The sequence below is a fragment of the Anolis carolinensis genome, chromosome 1 (genome assembly GCF_035594765.1).
Source record: "Anolis carolinensis isolate JA03-04 chromosome 1, rAnoCar3.1.pri, whole genome shotgun sequence".
Taxonomy (NCBI): Eukaryota; Metazoa; Chordata; class Lepidosauria; order Squamata; family Dactyloidae; genus Anolis; species Anolis carolinensis.
The window spans coordinates 310,368,121-310,387,846 of NC_085841.1; the positions used below are offsets into that span (position 1 = coordinate 310,368,121).

General features: G+C 39.7%; 2 protein-coding genes across 5 annotated transcripts in view; one reads left to right on the forward strand and one right to left on the reverse strand.

Annotated features, from left to right (window-relative positions):
* Positions 1–528: 528 nt before the first annotated feature.
* The window catches only part of heatr4 (HEAT repeat containing 4), a 39,548-nt gene continuing 20,350 nt past the window's right edge, over positions 529–19,726 (reverse strand). For 3 of the 4 annotated variants that reach the window (XM_062968111.1, XM_062968110.1, XM_062968113.1), the window contains 8 exons: positions 18,928–19,108; positions 18,644–18,713; positions 16,426–16,615; positions 14,548–14,626; positions 13,033–13,204; positions 11,334–11,395; positions 6,843–7,020; positions 529–6,378 (listed from right to left, as the gene is read on the reverse strand). In XM_062968111.1, coding sequence (XP_062824181.1) covers positions 6,847–7,020; positions 11,334–11,395; positions 13,033–13,204; positions 14,548–14,626; positions 16,426–16,615; positions 18,644–18,713; positions 18,928–19,108 — 928 coding nt within the window. In that variant the 3' untranslated portion in view covers positions 529–6,378; positions 6,843–6,846. The remainder of the gene's footprint in view (positions 6,379–6,842; positions 7,021–11,333; positions 11,396–13,032; positions 13,205–14,547; positions 14,627–16,425; positions 16,616–18,643; positions 18,714–18,927; positions 19,109–19,726) is intronic. The other variant, XM_062968112.1, reaches the window with a different exon arrangement.
* riox1 (ribosomal oxygenase 1) lies at positions 9,172–11,558 on the forward strand. The gene has a single exon (XM_008103988.3). The coding sequence runs from the start codon at positions 9,309–9,311 to the stop codon at positions 11,289–11,291; it is 1,983 nt and encodes a 660-aa protein (XP_008102195.1). The 5' UTR covers positions 9,172–9,308; the 3' UTR covers positions 11,292–11,558.

The window sequence follows — 19,726 nt, forward strand, 5'->3', positions numbered from 1 at the left end:
TTCTGGTCTCAAGCATTTCGGATAAGGGATATTCAACTTGTATCTTTTTTTTTTTTTTTTTACAATAAATCATGCCATTACTTAGCTATCTTATTCCTATGAGTTTTCTAGACCCCACACCAAATTCTGGTCTTTTCAAAAATGCCAACTTTAACCTGATGGATGCTGGAAGATAAATCAGTATTAAGGAAATTAGTCAGTACTTCCAATAGTGCAATGTTTTCACTCTTGCAGGAAGACCTCCTTTAAAGTTGAAAGTATATTTACTCTAAAAGTTAAATTTCAACATTTCAGATGAATATGGGAATGCTGCTATAAAGAAACTGGTTTTAAAGCATCTTTCTTTCTTTCTAGGAAGTTCTTTTATAAATTTGTGAGGCTCCTAGTAATGCTGTTTACATGCTCAAAAGATCTGAGTAGCATTGTACTTAACGCTAATTAGGCCTTCAATTGACTCTGCATTTACTAAATAAAAACAGACATTTAGTATTGAGTGGGGGATCAAAATAAACAGCTACAGCAAATCTGTATATTTTAAGTTTCTTTATTGAAGTGATATGTAATTTTATTCAGCAATATTATGAGTTGATGGATATCAGTAAAAGCTTCCAACTGAATAACTGGCACTAGGTTTTGTCTCCTCCTTTAGTAACATATAAAACAAAAGACATCATGGAGTTGGGAATCACTGAACCAAAACACCAGGACCCTATCATGCTTTATGTTTAGCTGCAATGCTCAGGGGGATGTTGTGAGGGTATGGATTTGCTCTAGTGATAATGTATTGCTATGAACCTCAATAGTATAATTTACCATGTTGGATTTGGAGGTGGTTTGTTCTTAATGGTGTGTTTTACAAAAGGCCTATTCCTGATGGAAAAGAAGGCTGCTAGAACTGGTTTGTTGATATGCATCAACATAGCTGCTTTCATTTTTGAACTTTCCTTGGGGGCATGGCTGTGAGAATTATCATACTGAGTGTGCTTGCACTTCAAAAGGTAGGGCCAGATCACCATAAAAAGCAATCTTTCTTCCTTCTGCAGAAGTAATTGGTAGTCTTTCAATTTCTAAGTCTAAACTGCCTATAGAAACTGGGGGGGGGGGGGGGGTCTTGTTATGAAGTGCAGATGTTGCAATTGTGTAGTGAGTTATGCTTCCTTTCCAGATATCTAGACATTTGATGAAAATGATGTAGCCTTTTCTGCTCTGAAGCAAGTCCTCTACAAGAGGTACCAGTCTCTGTACTACATGCAGTCTTTTCCTATTGCTTGTTTGAAGGGCTTCATGATCCATTGCTTTAGAAATGTCTAGAACGGTAGTTTCCAACCTTTATCGTCCAGGTATGTTGGACTTCAGCTCTCAGAATTACTGGTAGTTGGCCAAGCTGGCTGGGGCTTCTGGGAGCTGCAGTTCCAAAAACCTGGAGGACAAAGGATTAGGTCTGGCTCTAGAACAGGGATTCTCAAACTTTTTCAGCTGCAGAGCCTTTTTTGAAGCAAAAGTTTCTTGTGGAGCCCCAATGAATGTTTATATATTATATTCTATATAATGTATATGTATCAGGCATAGGCAAACTTTTTGACAACATAAACTTAACAGTATTTCAGTGGAAGATCCCAGGGGTCATCCAGTCCAACCCTCTTCTGCTGTACAAGAAAAGCACAATCAAAGCACCCCCTGAGCTGTGGGAGGAAAACAAGGAAGGTAAGGGGGGAAAGATCTGGGAGGTGAGGAAGGTGAGGAAAAAAGATTTTTGACGGCATGGAAGTGAGGGAAAAAGGCTTTTGGGGAGAGGAAAGTGAGGGAAAAGGCCTTTTAGGGCAACCAAGGGGAAAAGGCTTTTGCCGGCAAGGGAGGGGGGGAGGAGTAGGAAAGAGGAGGGAAAGCTTAGATGGGGAGGGAGGAGGGAACCATGGAGCCCCCTTCAGTATGCTTTGTGAAACCCCAAGCACTCCGCAGAGCACACTTTGGGAACCACCGCTCTAGAGGAATATTCTAACCTCTGTTGAAGAAAATGCTGTGGCACCCTTGTCTAGATCGCTAGGCTGTCTCTGTTTATGCAGACTCGAAGCAAAACAGCTCTGTACTGCTTTGTCTATTCCACATCTGCCCATATCATGACACTAGGCAATATTTCTATATAGTAAACTCTTACCTGCATTATATCTTCCATATACATGATTTGGACAGATACTCCCTCTTACCAGAATCTCTTGATATCTTCAGAAGGTTGCTGTAGAGCCTATGAACACTGGCTGTGTTAAAAACATTTAAAGCTTGCAATATATCTAAAGCTAGTGCAAGAAATGAAATCAGAACTCAAACATGAGAATGGATTTAAGAGGTAGCAGCAGAATAGATTTCAGCTCTGAACAAGATGAGTTCTCTGTGAATGTAGTTTCAATACAGAGGCAGGAGGAATGCAGTGATTTTACCACTCAAGAAGAATTTGATTAGCAAAGATAGTAATCCACTGGGCTTCTTTAAGCCTCTGTGCCACTCATCTATATCACATCTGATAGCTTTTCTTTTGGGAATTCTGACTTGAATGAGCTCAGAACTAAGAGTTACTTCTTTTCTGGATGCTGCCTCTGATAAGCGCAGTAAGGACAAAAGAGAAGAGAATAATTACAGCAGCTTTTTGTTTGTTCGATTCATGGGAACATAGGCTTTGCTTTCTCATTTGTAAGATTATGTGCCAGAGCAGAAAATGTAGATACGTTTAAAATCAGAGCATTGCTTCAAGTTGTAAAAACCATGTTTGCTTAATAAATTATAGTCTCTTATTTTTCATAATTGAATGTTTCTATATGAATAATTTGGGCAATTTGTAGTTAAGAGCCATATATATGATTTATGATTAACTGGGGGAAGAACCAGCCAGAAAATGAAGTGGACAAATTTAATTAAACCTCTCTTCATATGTGTATGTGCCTTCAAGTCAAATGTTGACATACAGAGGCATGGAATACTCAGAAGTGTTTTTCCCCCAGTTCCTTCCTTTGAAATATAGCCCCAGTACTAACCAAGGTTGACTTTGCTTAACTTCCCACATCAGACAGGGTCTGGTATCTTTAAGGCATTTAGGCCCACTATTCTTTCCTAGTAATTCAGATCCTGTCATTGTATCATTCGATTATTTTAATAGTGCCTACAAGTCCAAAGCTAAAGGACCTGCAATGATCTGCAGAGAGTGGATTCACTATCTGCTGGATACTTTCTGGAATAAAATAAAGTACTGTCTCTCTGTTTTTATAATGGTAATTTCTATCAAATATGATCACACACCTAGTTCCGGGGAAGGAATAGCAACCTATAGACTTCAGGAATCTTTCCCCTTGTTAGAAGTCTTTGGAGGGCAGAAACCTTGCATAAAAACCACACATTGTTTTGGGCAGGATAACTTCTTGAAAGTGAATAGGAAGCCCCATTTTGTATTTTGTCTATTAGCAAACAATATTTACTTAGGAAGAGGCACCTGAACTTGTTTCTCAGTGCTTGGAAAGACTGTGCATGACAAAATCATCACTACTGTAATATAGCCATGCTCAGCTTCATTCTCACAATTTCTGGGGGGGAAAGCTAATAAAGCAACAGTGCGCACATCATCCTGACAGACTGACTGACAGCTAAAGTTCTAAAAGCGCAAAACCCGTTCTGGCTCAGCAGGCAAAGTCAGTCTCTCACCCTCTCCTGGGAAGGGCTGCCTGAGTACACAAGGGCGCTGCCAAATGCTGCACCCATCTGACTGCCTGGCTCCTGAAATAAAGCAAATATAGATGAATCAGGTGCACTCTAATGGCATAAAGCAACACTGGATAAAGCAACTGATACCTCCACTTGTCAACTATGTTGGTTTTATTTCTAAGAGTAACTAGAAACTAAACCTCTGATCCCACAGCCTTCCAAGAAAGATATTTGCTGCATCTCAACACAGAAAATAATTATGACATTTTAGGCTTCAGACTTCTTGCATCAACCGGTGATATGAATGACCTACATACAACAGTATTTTCTTGCTGTTTCAGTGGTGTTTGGGTTTCCTCTCTCCCTTGACAGGTAATGTTATCAAATACAGTGGGTAATCAACATTCACTATAGTTAGGGGTGTAGGGCCCCCGAAAATGGCTAATAAAACAGTGCTTTTTTAAACCCGAGAGAACATCTCTCTAGGAATCACTAGATCTTCCAGTGTAACTCTAGGATCAATTTTCTGTCTTTAGTTTATCTCTGAGTCTCACAAGAGGACCTAGACATACCTAGAATGATCATACTAATCAAATCTGTGAACCATGAAATCTACAAAAGTCAAACCTGCAAATGTGGATGACTGACTATAATGTATTAAATCAGGATTGTGCCTTTTAATTAGTGTTCATTTTACATGTGACATGATCAACCCTACAGATTCTAAATGATTATGCATACTTGGGGATCCTGGGGAAAGCATTCTCAATATTCTCTCCTGACCATTTAGAAACCCCATATGTTGGTTGAATGCCCAATCTGCTTCTGGCTATGTAGTAGTATTTTGGCAGCACAACAAGCAATATTTGCCATTGTGGACAAGGTAACACCCCTCACTCAGCCAGAGCTAATAGTTTCCTATCATGGTCATTTCTTCTGTAATAAACAAGTACATGGTGGATGCTTCTTCTGGCAAGGCTATCTTTAGTAACATTTCTACTGGGAGTAATATCAAAACCTAACGTAGGTATAAAATTAACCAGGCATATTAAAAAGATCTGGTCATATTCTAGGAAAAAAATCCAAAGATTTTTCATCTTTTTTCCATGCCACTAATTTTAAGTGCTTTCTTTTTTTGTTACCAGAGTCCTTGAATTTCTTACAGCTTCATAAAATGTATGCTTTCTATGACTTCTTGCATCGATGTTTTGTTTCTAGATTGACCATCAATATCTTGATGATCCCTCACTTTAATATGGTGGTAGGAAGCTGAACTGAATATTTTGTGGGTGAGTGTTCACATATATGCACAGTCATGTATTTGAGACAGACCTGCTCACATTTTTAAAGTCATTTTTTCCAAAGTTTCTGAAACTACTTTCCAGTATGCTCTAAACTATTTTGAAGGCACAACTATTCTCCTGCTACTTCTGGTCAAGAATACTTATATTTATCAGGACAAGAACGATAAGCAGGAAGAACTTTTGTCACATTTCAGACCCACCCAGTAATATAAATAGATTGCTTTCCATCTCCTGGTTTGGGCAAAATATCAAATCTACCACAAAACAATTCTTTGTAAAATCAGAACACAGTTAAGTGAAATATTGTTCTGTTGCAGGCCACCCCCTAGTGGTAAGCAGTTTCTGCAATGGTGACTACCATGGTGTTATGATCAGCAATAAGCAATTTATGGCCCTGCTGCTTATCTTCCCTTTCAGATTTACGACTTGCTTGGCTTCAAAGTTGTGATGTCTATACATGGACCTTGTTCCTATGGAGTTAAGTTCAGCCTGGGGTTGGGCAGTGACAATGCTTGCAGGAAAGTGACAGCAACAGATGCCCTGCGTACAAGATAAAGCACAAATCGGGTAAGCTGGAGTATCCAGATTTAAGCCAATGTACAGCCTGATCCCAAGGAGAGTTATGTGCACCAAGCTGATTAAAATCAATGGGCTTAGGCACTCCTAACTCAGCATGAGGCTGAACTGCATATTTCAAATTGACTCAGACTAAAATACACCATTTAACTGGTATATGGAGAAGAATTACATAAACAAAGCTTCCTGACATGAAGAAAAGTACATTTTAAGAGAAATATATCTTGGTTCTGCTTATGTCTGACATTTAGTATTATTTTCAGCTGTCCCTTTACAGTACAAGAATAATTCCTTGCAAATTCTACATTCTTGCTGAAGGACTCTTTCATGCAATTTGCATATTCTGGATTAATGACTATAGATAGTCATTTAATTTTTTAAAATGTTTTATACAACTTTCCCACCTAAAGCGCTGAAGATACTTTAAAAAAAATAATCCCGTGTTCTGACCATCCCAGTGAAAACATGTTGCTACCTCAAGTCTCAGTTTTAGGGGGAACGTGATATGTAAATTTAAATCATTACTTTTATTACCGTACAAAGGGGAAGTAATAAAACGAGAAGGCAGGAAATTATGGTAGTCCAAAGATCCTCTTCATTTCACTGAGAAATATTTTTGTACAGATATAAATGCTAAACGGGTACACATATAAAAGATAGGCAAAGTGTATTTACAACCCCATATTTGTTTTAACTCCAAGTTGTCTGTTGTCTGTAGGAAAGTGAGCTTCTGCTACTCAGACTGAGCTTTCCATGTCACCGATTAGTGTCCTTAAGACAAAGAAAGATGCCTTATCCTGTTCTACTGTGTCTAGAGACAAAATGAAATAATGTGAAACTAAAGACATGTTACAAACTGAGCAATGCAGACCATTCTAACATCTATGGCAAAGCATTCCCACCAGGAATAATTTCTGGCTACAGATAAACACAAAATAATTGTCATTCAGTACTTCAAATTTCTCTCTTTTTAAATAATTGCATAAGCACATGTGTGTATGCATGACAAACCAAGTTCAAAAACTGCTGTAACCAATGTGAAGGACTGTAATACTTCCACCACAGCAGCTATATGTCTATTGTAGAAGTACTACCAGCTTTGATGTGGTTAATGGATTGCGTACGTTTCTAGTCCCTGTTCTCCCAGAATGTATGTCAAAGTTCAGTAATTCAAGCTCTTGCAGAACATAGACTCACACTTGGATATTACAGGCAATGATATCTCCACAATTCTTTCCCTAAAAAGCTATTGACTGTGTACATGGAAGACTTTACCTAATCATCGCACAAAAGTGACACCAGTTTCTTCACTCGTGATGACCTTAGATAATTCCTGCTTCCCTGAGGTTGTTTTTGATTTTTTAGCACATTCCTCCTTTTCAGCCTTGTAAATTTCCAGTGCTTCAAAGAAAGCTCTTTGTGTCCATGGGTTTGGTGGGATTTCCAACCAAGGCTGAAATGCAAGTGATAGAAGCAAGATTTGATTGTGATGGAAGTAAAAACATGCCCTTCATTCTTTCTGTCTCTTTGCAAATGCCCTTTAACAAATAATGTATTTGTGTTTCATTCTATATAAATTATGTGAACAGTATCTTGCTGTCTTGGGTCACTTTCAAGACTAACAGATGTATTTTAGTATGAACTTTCGCAGCTCAGAATTCACTTCTTCGTGTGTGTGATGGAGCTCATTATAAAAACCTCGGCTATATATGCAATTATGTAGTTGTAGGCCTAGGATCAAAGTGAAATGAGATACAGAAAATGACAGCGGGTACATTTTGTCATAAACATTGAAAGGACTGGTTATAATCTTAATTTTTGTTCTGTGCTCTGGTTATTTTATACTAACAGTGCAATCCAGTAATTTTTATAATGCTTGGCTAATTATTTTAATTAATTAAGTTGTACCTTTTTACATCAAGATAATTCAGACAATTGCCTATGTTTGATAGCTTCAATTTGATAATTTTGGCTTCTAGTGAGATTCTGGCTTGATTTGCTGTAGGATCTCCTACACATTTCATTGGGCTCTACCTGCAACCTAGTGTGCATCTACACTGTAGAATTAATCCAGTTTAATGCCACTTTTAAGTGCCATGGCTCAATGCTATGGGATCATGGGAATTAAGATTTGGTGAGGCACCAGTATTATTTGGACGAGAAGGCTAAAGACCTTGGGAAACTACAGTCTCCACAACTCTATAGCATGAGCCATGGCACTTAAAGTGGTGTAAAACTGCCTCAATTCTACGGTGCAGATTCACCTAGTCTCCGGCTACACACAAGCACACAATCCCACCATTTAAATATTTTTAGATTCACAAGCCTACAAACATTTAAATAGTATTGCTATTGCATTTTCTGAATCAGACTGGAAAAGATATTCCCCAGCTCCTCAGCCTGAATTCCTAGCTGTGTTGACTTTAACAGAATTTACATTCAACTGTAGAACTGCACCTACCGCCATGTTAAGTGTGCATAAGGTGTGTCTCACAATCTACACTGATGTTTACTCAGATTTAAGTCCTACTCACAATCTGGCTAAGGACAATAGCAAATAAGAGACACAATTGATCAAAAAAGGGTTTGCTATAAAAGACATGGGCAAACATCAGCCCTCCAAGTATTTTGGACTTCAACTTCAACTGTTAGGAATTGTGGGAATTGAAGTCCAAAACACCCAGCAGGAGGGCCAAAATTTGCCCATGCCTGTGCTATAAACTACCTTCCAAGGCTATAAAGTGAATATACAGAAGGGCTTTGAAAAGCTGATGGAAAGCAAGCGCATTAAGGTGAACACTGGTGAGAATTGGTTGCTGTGAGTTTTCCGGGCTGTATGGCCACATTCCAGAAGCATTCTCTCCTGACGTTTCACCCACATCTATGGGAGGCATCCTCAGAGGTTGTGAGGTCTGTTGGAAACTAGGCAAGTGGGGTTTACATATCTGTGGAATGTCCAGGGTGGGGGAAAGAAAGAACTCTTGTCTGCTTGAGGCAAGTGTGAATGTTGCCATTGGCTACCTTGATTAGCACTGAAAGGCACTGCAGCTTCAAAGCCTGGCTGTTGCTGTCTGGGGGCACCCTTGGGAGGTGCTAGCTGGCCCTGATTGTTTCTAGTTTCAAGCAGGTGGCCAATTTCAACAGAAAGGAGGAAACCATGAAAATTAACAAAATCTCACTACCAGCATTTAAAAGACTCGAAAATCTGGACAATAAATAAAGAACAACACTCAGGAGACAGGGGAATTCCAGATAAGAAACAATCAGGGCCAGCTAACACCTTCCAGCAAGGGGCAGCTATCCACCTCCCAGCAGCCAGGCTATGAAGCTGTAAGGCTATTCAATGCTAATCAAGGTGGCCAATTGCAACATTCACAGACAAGAGTGCTTTCTCCCATCCTGGACATTCCACAGATACATAAACCCCACTTGCCTAGTTTCCAACAGACCTGGAGGGCCGAAGTTTGCCCATGGATGTGCTATAAACCGCCTTTCAGGGCTATACAGAGAACATGCAGCGAGGCTTCCGAAAGCAAGAGCATTAAGGTAAACATGGTGAGAATTCTCAGAAGGTCTCGCGTGACTTGAGCCCGAGACCGCGAGCGTGAGAACCTCGCTGAAGCGAAAGGCCAAGCAAACGATAAGACCAGACAAACAGGAGTTAAAGAGCCCGCCTCCGACGCCGGAAGCGTTTGCGTGCGTCGTGACGCCTCCGCCCACACAGGCCCGCCCGCTTCAAACATGGCGGCGCTGGCTCCACGTGTGTCCGCACTGTCGGTCTACCGATCTATCCTCCCGACGGCAGAGCGGCCGCCGAGCCCAACGTGCCGCGTGGCTGTCTCAATCGGACCCCGAGGCCGCCAGAAGCGTAAGAAGAAAGCGGCAGTGGAGGCTGCCAATGTCGCTCCGGCAAAGAAGCAGAGGCTGGGTTTGAAGCCTGCGTCGCCGTCGCGAGGAAAGAAGAAAAAAAAGGTGATTGGACTTCAACTCCCAGAAGCCCCAGCCAGCGTGTCCGGCAGCCTGGAACTCTGGGAAAAGAAGTCCAAACCATTTGAAGGGGCAGGGCTTAAGAATCACAAGGAATCCTCACTGAGGCGGAAGAAGCGTGTGAGGTTTCAACTCCCTGAAGCTTCAGCCAGTGTAGCTAACTGCCAAGAGTTCTGGGAAATAAAGTCCAAAACTGCAGGGGAAGAGCTTAAGCAGCATAAAAGATGCCTCTTAAGGCGGAAGAAGCATTTAGGACTTCAACTCCCAGAAGCCCTAGCCAGTGTGGACAATGGCAAAGAATGCTGGGAAACAAAGTCCAAAAAAACTGAAGGTGAAACGCTTGAGAAGCATAAGGGATGTTCGTTGAGGCGCCTCCTCAAGGTCTTGGAGAAGGTCCCTCACAGCCGCCAGCGGGCCGCCAAGCTTTTCGAGTGGGTCCTGGCCCCCATTCCGCCGCAGCACTTCTTTGACCAATATTGGGAGAAGAAGCCCCTCCTGATCCAGAGGCACAACCCGAACTATTACCGAGACCTGTTCTCCACCGCCGAGTTTGATGCCATCCTTCGCGACCAGGATGTCCAGTTCGGCATCAACTTGGATGTGACCAGCTACCAGGATGGGAAGCGGGAGACGTACAACCCGGTGGGCAGGGCTCTGCCAGCAGTCGTGTGGGACTTCTACCAGAACGGCTGCTCCCTGCGGATGCTGAACCCGCAGGCCTTCTCCTCCACCGTCTGGCATTTCCTCTCCATCCTCCAGGAGCAGTTTGGCAGCATGGTGGGAGCCAACACTTACTTGACCCCGGCCGGGACGCAGGGGTTTGCCCCTCATTATGACGACATTGAAGCTTTTGTGATCCAGCTGGAAGGGAAGAAGCATTGGAGGGTGTACAGCCCCAGGAGGGAGGCCGAAGTGTTGCCTCCGTTTTCCAGTCGCAACTTTGACCAGGCAGAGATTGGAGAGCCCATTCTGGAAACAGTGTTAGAAGCCGGGGATATGTTATATTTCCCACGTGGGTTCATCCATCAAGGCGACTGCCTCCCCAACGCACATTCACTCCATATAACGGTTTCCTCCTACCAGCGAAACAGTTGGGGGGACCTGCTGGAAAAACTCCTCCCCGCAGCTTTACAGATGGCCATCGAAGAGGATGTGGAATATCGCCAAGGACTGCCTATGGATTACCTGGAATACATGGGAGTCCTGAACTCGGATCGTGTTGATCCACGCCGAGCTTCCTTTATGCAAAAGGTCAGTCGGTTGATAACAAAACTAACAGATTATGTGCCAGTTGATGCTGCAGTTGACCAAAAAGCCAAGTGTTTTCTTCACGATTGCCTTCCTCCAATGCTGACTGAGAGCGAAAAGGCATTAAGTGTATATGGACACCCAGCACGGTGGGAGGATGGAAGTGTTCGAAATGCTGATGTCCAGGTCAAAGGAACAACATGGGTACGGTTGCTTCGGCATGGGATTGTCAGACTGTGCAATGAAGGAGACGCTGTAGTGTTGTATTACACGACTGAAAATTCAAGGGTGTACCACAAGGAGGAGCCCAAGTCCTGTGAAATAGAACCCGAATATGCAGAGAGCATTGAATTCTTGCTATCATCTTATCCAAAGTTTGTCAGTGTGGAATCGCTTCCTTGTGCTACTTCGGATGACAAGATTGCCTTGGCCTCTGTTTTATTTGAGAAAGGACTATTGGCTACTAAGAACCCTCTACTATCTGTTTGATACATGATAAGAAAAGTAAATGCATTTTTCTCTTATACTTACTAATAGATTTAGGATACTCATCCAAATCTTTGAGAAGTTCCTGCTCGGCAACTGAGTTTGATCTGGAGAAACAAAAGTTAATCTCATTTAAAAAAGAAGAAATACTGTACCACCACCTGTCCATTGAGCATTTTACAACATGCTGGTCATCATTTTTGTATTTGAGTTGCAGGCCAAAATAAGGCACTGAAGAATTTCTCATTAATAAAGCTTAAAACAAGCATACATTTTAGACTATTTATGTAGCAGGCACTTAGTCTCTGCTGGGCTTTGGTTCCAGGACCCTCTGTGGATACAAAAATCTGTACTTGCTGAAGTCCCATTATATACAATGGCATAGTAAAAAGGTGTGCCTTTCCCTTCTATAAAATTGCAAAATCAACATTTGGATTTTATAAAAATATTTTTGAGCAAGGGGGTGCAGAATCTATGTGTATAGAGGGCCTACTGTATAACTTTTATGAAATAATTTATAGTTGTGGGAGTGTAACACCTTTGTCCAATGAAAGTCACATTTTCCTAACTGATGGGGCCTTAGTTTGTGTCAGTATGGCTTATTAGATTATATCACATTAATAAGACATACCATACTCTTTGCTGATGGAATTATTGGGCTGACAAAATTGCAAAAATATTCCACATTTAAATGTAGTATTAACATTTTCCATGGAGTTGTTTCTCTGCCACCAAATTGATCAGGCTTTGAGTATATTCTCAGTGGCCTGTTTGCCATCCAAGTACCATTATAGTTCTTCCAAGCATGAAGAGCCTCATCAGAAGAAGCCTAGCTACTAAATAATAAAGTTGTCATAGCATCTGAGAAAATTGACTTAGGCTGCATCTATACTGTAGAATTAATGCAGTTTTCCACCATTTTAACTGCCATGGCACAATGCTATGGAATCAGGGCTGTTCAACCCCCCCCCCCCCCAAATTTTCAGGTTTTAAAAAAACATGGTTTACTTATGAAATTTAACTGATTAACCAAATCCCCATGAGTGTCCACTGAAGTTTATCGATGGAGCCTGATTTTTAAATTATTTTGCGTTATGGAACTATTCATGATTCTCTAAAAAAAATGATTCGACCCCCCCCCCCCTTGGAAAAAAAAATCCGGCTATGGCCCTGTATGGAATCATGGGATTTGTTGTTTGGTGAGGCACCAGCCCTTTGGCAGAGAAGGCTAAACACTGTGTCCAATTTATCAATTAATAGCTACACTTCTGCTGCATTCTACAATGTAAATGTATCTTATACCTCTGAAACGTTGTTCTTCCAGTCTTTAAAGTGCTACAAGATCATTTTGGCTACAGATAGGATGACAGTGAATAGTTTAAAACTGTACACTGCTAAAATCATGACTCCTGAAGATATTGTGGACATAACTATTTCAGTTGAATGTTTGATTAGAAATTAAAACATGCATCACAGGAAACCAGTTTGGACACAGATAACTTCCTAAATAATCTTTACATCATGCTGACTCTCTATTAGTGGGGGCTTTAATATATTCACTGATGCACTTACTGAAGATAGGAGATGTCTAAATAGGATCTTACTCTACAGCCACATTTTAAAATGTTAAGACTAATTAATAGTGTTAAAGATGCCTGAAGCCTTTACAAAAGAAAAATTGAAAAAAAATTAAACCCAAAATAAAGACTCTAACAGCCTCACTTTTTCTGCCATTCTTAATTACCAGTGAAAGTGACTTGAACAACAGCGAGGAAGATGTCCCGAATTTCTTTGTATGCAAAGATGTCTCCCTTCTCACGATAGATGCGGTGGGCTTCATGCCATGTGTTCTTTGTAATCTCTCGAAATTTCAGCACTTTCTCGATCACTAAATCTTTTTGGCTTAATGTGGTAATCTGCATCAGAAATAATGTGATTTTTATGGTTCTTTTTATTACTAGATTGTACTATGCCATTCCCTAGACCTTACTTCTCCCGCAGACATTTTGACTGCATTATGTAAACATGTGGATAGGATAGAGAAAGGATGTGTTTTGAAAATTGGCTGCTGAATATTTTGAATTAGATCTTTAATAGATATGAATCCAATCATCCTAAATCTTTAATAAATAATATGCTCATGGGTTTATATATTAAAATATCATGACCTAATCACACATTATTTCAGTTTCTTTATCAGGTACTCATTGAAATAAAGTACTGCATTGACAAATGCCAAAAATGGGAAAATCCATAGGTAAAGCTATAGAGAATATGGACATTCAAGCCAAGGCATCTGCAATCTGTTGCTATTTGGATTTACTGGACTGCAATTCTAGAAGGGTGGTTGGAAGTAGTTGGGGAACTCTCTATTAACCAGTTAAGCCCCAACTCTCCTGAACAATTCTTGTTTTATATAGTCTTGAAGCTAGAGCTAAGAAAGTAGCCCACCTTGAAAAGTAAATTAATATGCTGTTATTCCATAACAGGATTACAGATTGGAAATCAAGGCCACAATACCCCCAAGATCTACAAAGCATTCTTACTTAAAAACAAACTGGAATCCTCTTGAACATACAAAAAAAAAATTAGCACACCAGAAAGAGATTAAAAATCTGGACAACTTTTATGCTAGCTTTCCAGTTTCAGAAAGATACTGGTGAGGAGTTGCATCCAAATATTGCATTTCCCCTTTTTAAATCTGGAAAAGATCTACATGTACATAAATGCAGCAAGCAGTACAGTGAGAATGTATTTTTTGACTTTCCTTATCCAACACCAATGCTCTTCACTCACATATAAGACTAAAAGTGATCCTGATTGAGTATCTTTTATTCAAAATGCTTTGAACCAGAAATGTTATGAATTTCTGAGGGTTTTTTATTTTGGAATATTTGTAAAATTGGTGTACATTGAACTATCAGAAAGCAAAGGTGCCGCTATCTTAGCCACACATGTGGACTATTTTGGAGTATTTCAGATTTTAGAATTCTGTTCAAAGGCTGCTTATCTGTGTTGATTTCACAGTTCTTACAAGTTGGGAGTATGACCCCTTCATCCCATCCTGACTATTCTAGTTGCTCCTGTTACATTCCATGATAACATACATCTTTTCTTGCATGGTTATTCTAGATTACACAACTAATGGGGCAGAGTTGCCAGAGGGATGTTCTTAACGTGTATTTTGTAATCTTACATATAGTTCTGCATACTTCCAAACTAGAGAAATCCTGATGGTTTAAGTTGTACTTTTTCATACCTTGTCCTTGATCTTCTGGATCACTTCTTGGTCCTCTTCCTGTTCAAAATTGAAAGTCTTCACAGCATGACTTACCTCCCTATATGGAAAGTAAAAGATAGTGCATGAATTATGTCTTGCTGCAGAGATCCCCAAGTTAAAGTTAAACATAAACAACAAACAATGATGGATAGCTCACTACTGTATGCTTTCCTTCTCAATCTGCATTATTTCTAATAGTGTCTTTCTGCTAATAGAAAGCAAGCTACTAACAGATCAGGCTCTCCAACTGTCCATATCCCCTCCCCCCACCCCACTGTGCTTCACAGAGTACACTAAGCTTTGGATGCAGATTGATGGGGGTGGTTGAGAGACCGTTGGGAGGGAAGCCCCCAGTTACATGAACAGAAGTAAAATTATATGACATTAGATTTAACCTTATATTTATTTTGAACTCATAAATACATTTCCATAGGGCTATTATTAATCTTACATGCTACCACAGCATTAGAAATGTCATGTATTGAACCCATTTTTGATGTTGCAACACTGCTGCAATGAAAAATGCCCCCTGTAGATTATGGAGGAGTTTTTAATATGCCCCTCGCATCTGTAGAAGTTTTGCCAGGTTTTTAGACCTTTAGACATATTAGAAGCTGACTCCAGCTTCCTCCTTGGTTTCAATGGGTTTGAAAAGTGTCATGGGACCTGTTGATGTTTACTGCTGTGATGTGAATGTCTACTACAGGAACTACCCAGCAGAACTGAAATACAACCTTAGTCCTAACATACTGGCCAAACCTATTAATTGTAGCTTTATGCTGCACTCTGCTGTCTTTCTAGTCCTCTGCAGCAGCTTGTAAAATATGTTTCTTAGAAAAATAAATAAGCAGTATTTATCACAAGTTGGGGTGATAGGTAGTTATTTTAGTTCTGGCCATTTGAGGCTTTGGTGTGTTGTGAGATAAACATGGGACATTGTACAAGAGCTGGCAATTTTGTTAAAAAATGTTGCTGAACAATCAGAAGTAATGTTTGTAGTACAGTGAAAGTTTCAGATCCATCTTGGTATTTTTCAGGGAGTGAATGGGGAATCATGCCTCCAGAAGTTCTTGGGGGTGCTCTTCTCTAACCAAATGCTTCTCCCTCCCATCACATTTTGGAAATGTGGAAGACCTTACAGCACTGGTCAAACCAGAGCTCAGACCAAATGTCTTTTTCCAATGCTTGTTATATGGCTTCTTGCACTCCATGACCATAATCTACTGGATTTTCCTTGATTTAGGCTGCAAACCTACACATATGTAACTGGAATTAAGTGCCACTGAATTCAGCAGGACTTGCATTAGGTGAATGTTAGAAGCAGCCTTGTGAGCACACAGATGTATTTTCTGTAGAGTTACTTAGTACAGGGAAGGGGAAATCCAGATTGGCCAGGGAGATCCCACTGCACTCTGATGAAATCAGTGGAAAGATAAACATTGTTTGAGCTTCAAGAATACAGCCTGTCAAGCATATTCTTTAGAAGATATATTTGTGTTAAGTAGAAATGCTCTTTGGCGAAAGAGATGTCTTGTTGTTATTTTGCCTCAGCCAGTAGAATCCCTGAGGCAAGGACAACAAATATAAACATTTAAAATAATACGTAGATATTTTTTTTTTAAAAAAAAGTCAACATAATCCTTTCAATTTTTCCTAAACAATTAAAATAGGGCATTTTCAAGAGCAAAAAGACACGTGGAACAACAACATTTTAGTTGCCCACCAGAAACCCGGAAAAGGCGAGCCAGCTCAACATCCCTTAGTATGGAGTTCCAGAATCAAGATGCTGTTTTGGGGAAAGCCTTTTATTTATCAACCAGATTTTTTTTCTATTTTAAATGCAAACTACTGACTTACTCTTTAACCAGCTCATTTGGTTCCAGTATCAGTCGGTCTTGTAAAGTGGTCTGAACTGTTTCATCCTGCATGTTAAGAGCAATGATGCTGCGGCAGGCTTCCCTCCGGACCCCAGGATCATCTTCATAATGAAGGGCCCAGAGAAGAAGGTCTCTGAGGTGAGAGCTTGGTGCACCTATCTGACCTAGAGCTGTCAGAAAAGAAAATTATTCATTTCATATCATTAAAATTACTTAAGTAAATTTCTACTTTAAAAGGAAACTTGGGTGGGGACCGAAATGGATATAATATTTATTTTCATATTTTACCTATTCACGCAAGCCAGATTGAGAATATACTCTCCCCTGAAACAAATTACTATGTTATCTAAGCATGTGTATGACAAATTGTGTGTGTGTGTGTGTGAAAAAAATAGAAACCATAAATTACTCTATGCAACACGATTTTTGTTCCTAGGTTATAAATGTCATTTTCTAATTGCTTCTATCATTAAAAACATGGAAAACGTTTATTTAGCTGCAAAAACTTTGTTTTTGCGGGACATCCTGCACCACATTTCGCTATAGTTTTTCAATGAATATCTCATAGAGTCACAACCAATTCAACATAGGCCCCTTCCACACAGCTGAATAAAATCCCACATTATCTACTGAAATATGTGGCAGTGTGGCCTCAGATAACCCAGTTCAAAGCATATATTGTGGGATTTTCTGCCTTGATATTCTGGGTTATATGGCTGTGTGGAAGGGCCCATAGTTTGTGGCAGCCACAAAATAGAGTTTCTGGAGTATAGCAACTACGTACTTTCAAAGTAAGTACTGCATAATTAAACAGGAAAAATGCTTTAAAACCAGGAACAGTTTTTTTTTCCAAATTTTGGTACAAGGTGTTATGAGAAACAAACAGAAACAGTATTATTTGGATGGAAATGATTTATTCAGTCAAAATCTTAAGGACTACGGTAGCAGTATATTTTGATACAGCATATTATTCAATACTTCCAAAGTTTATTATCAGAAGTAATGCAACCTTGCTCCCATACAAATTTCTCATAAAAAAGAATACACCAACTAGCTCAACAATAGCTCAATAAGAAAAGCATTGAAATTGTTATAAGTCTTTATAATACACACAGGAATTCTTCTCTAATTATGTTTTTAAAGATTATAAGCAAAACTGAATTAATTTATAACCTGACTTTCTCCCAAAATGCAATCCAAGGCAGCAATAATTCTACACGTTACACATTTCCGGGCATTTGAGTAAATAAAATGTTGCCTTTAAAAACCTTTTATTCATTTCCAAAGAAATATTTCATCTGAGATATTTTCCTTTATGTTTCCCAAATTTCTAATTTTTCCATTGGAAACTAAAAAAATTGTCCCTAAAAGAAAAAAAAATGTTTTTTAACCATTTTTTTACATTTATACCTCTAGATTTGAAATTAACATCACAGAACCTGCAGATCTATTAGCACAATGGTTGCACACTTATAAGATCCTGTATTTCGAAATTCAGTGCTACTTTTCACTGAAAAATGTGTTCTTTGGAGCATAAAACCTGATTAAATCCACGCTGCATCAAAATATACTGCTAGCCTACTTGTATTGCTCAACTGATTAATTTTTACCTTTGGGGAAATCAAGCCACAATTGACTTCTTTATGCAATTTACAGGCTAATGTTATACTCCTGGATATAAGACTGAGAGCCCTTCCACACTGCCTCTTTATTCCAGGATCTGATCCCAGAATCACTGGGTTGCTGTGAATTTTCCAGGCTGTATGGCCATGTTCCAGAAGCATTCTCTCTTGACGTTTTACCCACTTCAGGGTGGGGTATTTTTCTCCCACCCTGGACTTTCCAGATATATAAATCTCACTAGCTTAGTTTTAAATATACCTCACCACCTCTGAGGATACCTGCCATAGAAGTGGCCAAAATGTCAGGAGCGACTGCTTCTGGAACAAGGACATATAGCCCGGAAAACTCACAGTAACCCACTGTTCTCCTCTTTTTGCATAAGGATAAAAATCCTCCATCGATGTTATTGAGCTTTTATTTGCATTTGATTTTTTTAAAACATACACCCTTAGTTGGCTCTAAGAATATCAGAAAAGTATGGTTCATTGAAGTGTCCTCATTTGGAAGCCCAGAATAGTTCGCAGGTTGCATGTACGCCTAAATTAGAAGTGGTTAGGGATTGCTTTATACAGTACCTCTAATGGCAAGGGCCTTGATTTTCCAGAATGGGTCAGTCTGCATAATCTTAAAAAGGCATTTAAGTACCTGTAACCAAAATAACAACAGTACACATAGCGGTTAACATACATGCTAAGCATATAGAAGGCTGGTTCTGCATGCAGACCTCCTCCTTCTGCTCTAGGATCCCATCAGGGAAATAGAAGAGCTCCCAAGGATTCAGGTTTTAGGGCCACTACTCCCACACTCAAGAAGGACATTTATCCTATCTTTGCATGGATTGGTCATTTTAACCACTCACTGTTTCTTCTTTAATCCTAAGTGCTCCAGCTGCCCTACAGGCTTCCTTTCGGACAGCTACAAAATCATCAGAAAAACATTGAAGAAATCCAGGGAGCAGCCTGGATGTCATGAGCCTTAGCCAACCAATCAGAGTGAGAGCTTCCACCCGCATCCGGCAATCTCCTCTCTTCAGCTGCTTCCTGAAAGCACATGTAAAGATAACATTATTAAATCTTTGGGACAAAGCTAGGCTATCTGAAGCAAAAAAAAGTCTTCAATTCAAACTGACCAAACATAAGAGAATCAACGGTTCATGGTGCTTGTATTCATATGCTGAAATGCTTTAAAAATCTATGACAGCAGAATTTTCTAAAGAACCAGATCGAGATGTAAGTTTAGATCAAAGCAGGGACAGCATAAACAGACCTAAAGAAAGCAGATTTGTGCAGAATGCCCCTGGAACTTTAGGATTCTTAATCTTGGAATCTTGAAAGCATCATATGCCACATTCCAAGCCCGTTCTATTCCATCAGGTTCCCCCAAACTTATTTCAAAAGATTTTCAGATGGTGTAAAGATGAAGACAAGAAAGCTTACATTCCCTTCACAAAATACAAGATATTAGGATCAAGGCATTGTTTGTGTGCATTCAGAAGCTTAAGAACTATCATTTTTATTCTTTTACTATCTTCAATTAATGGGAAGGAGAAAGGGGTTTCTGATTGGGGACTCCCATTATTTCAAATGCCAAAATGTCTTTGAATCACTCTGCTTCTTATGAAAAGGTATCTCCATCCTCAATAAGCATCACATCTGTTT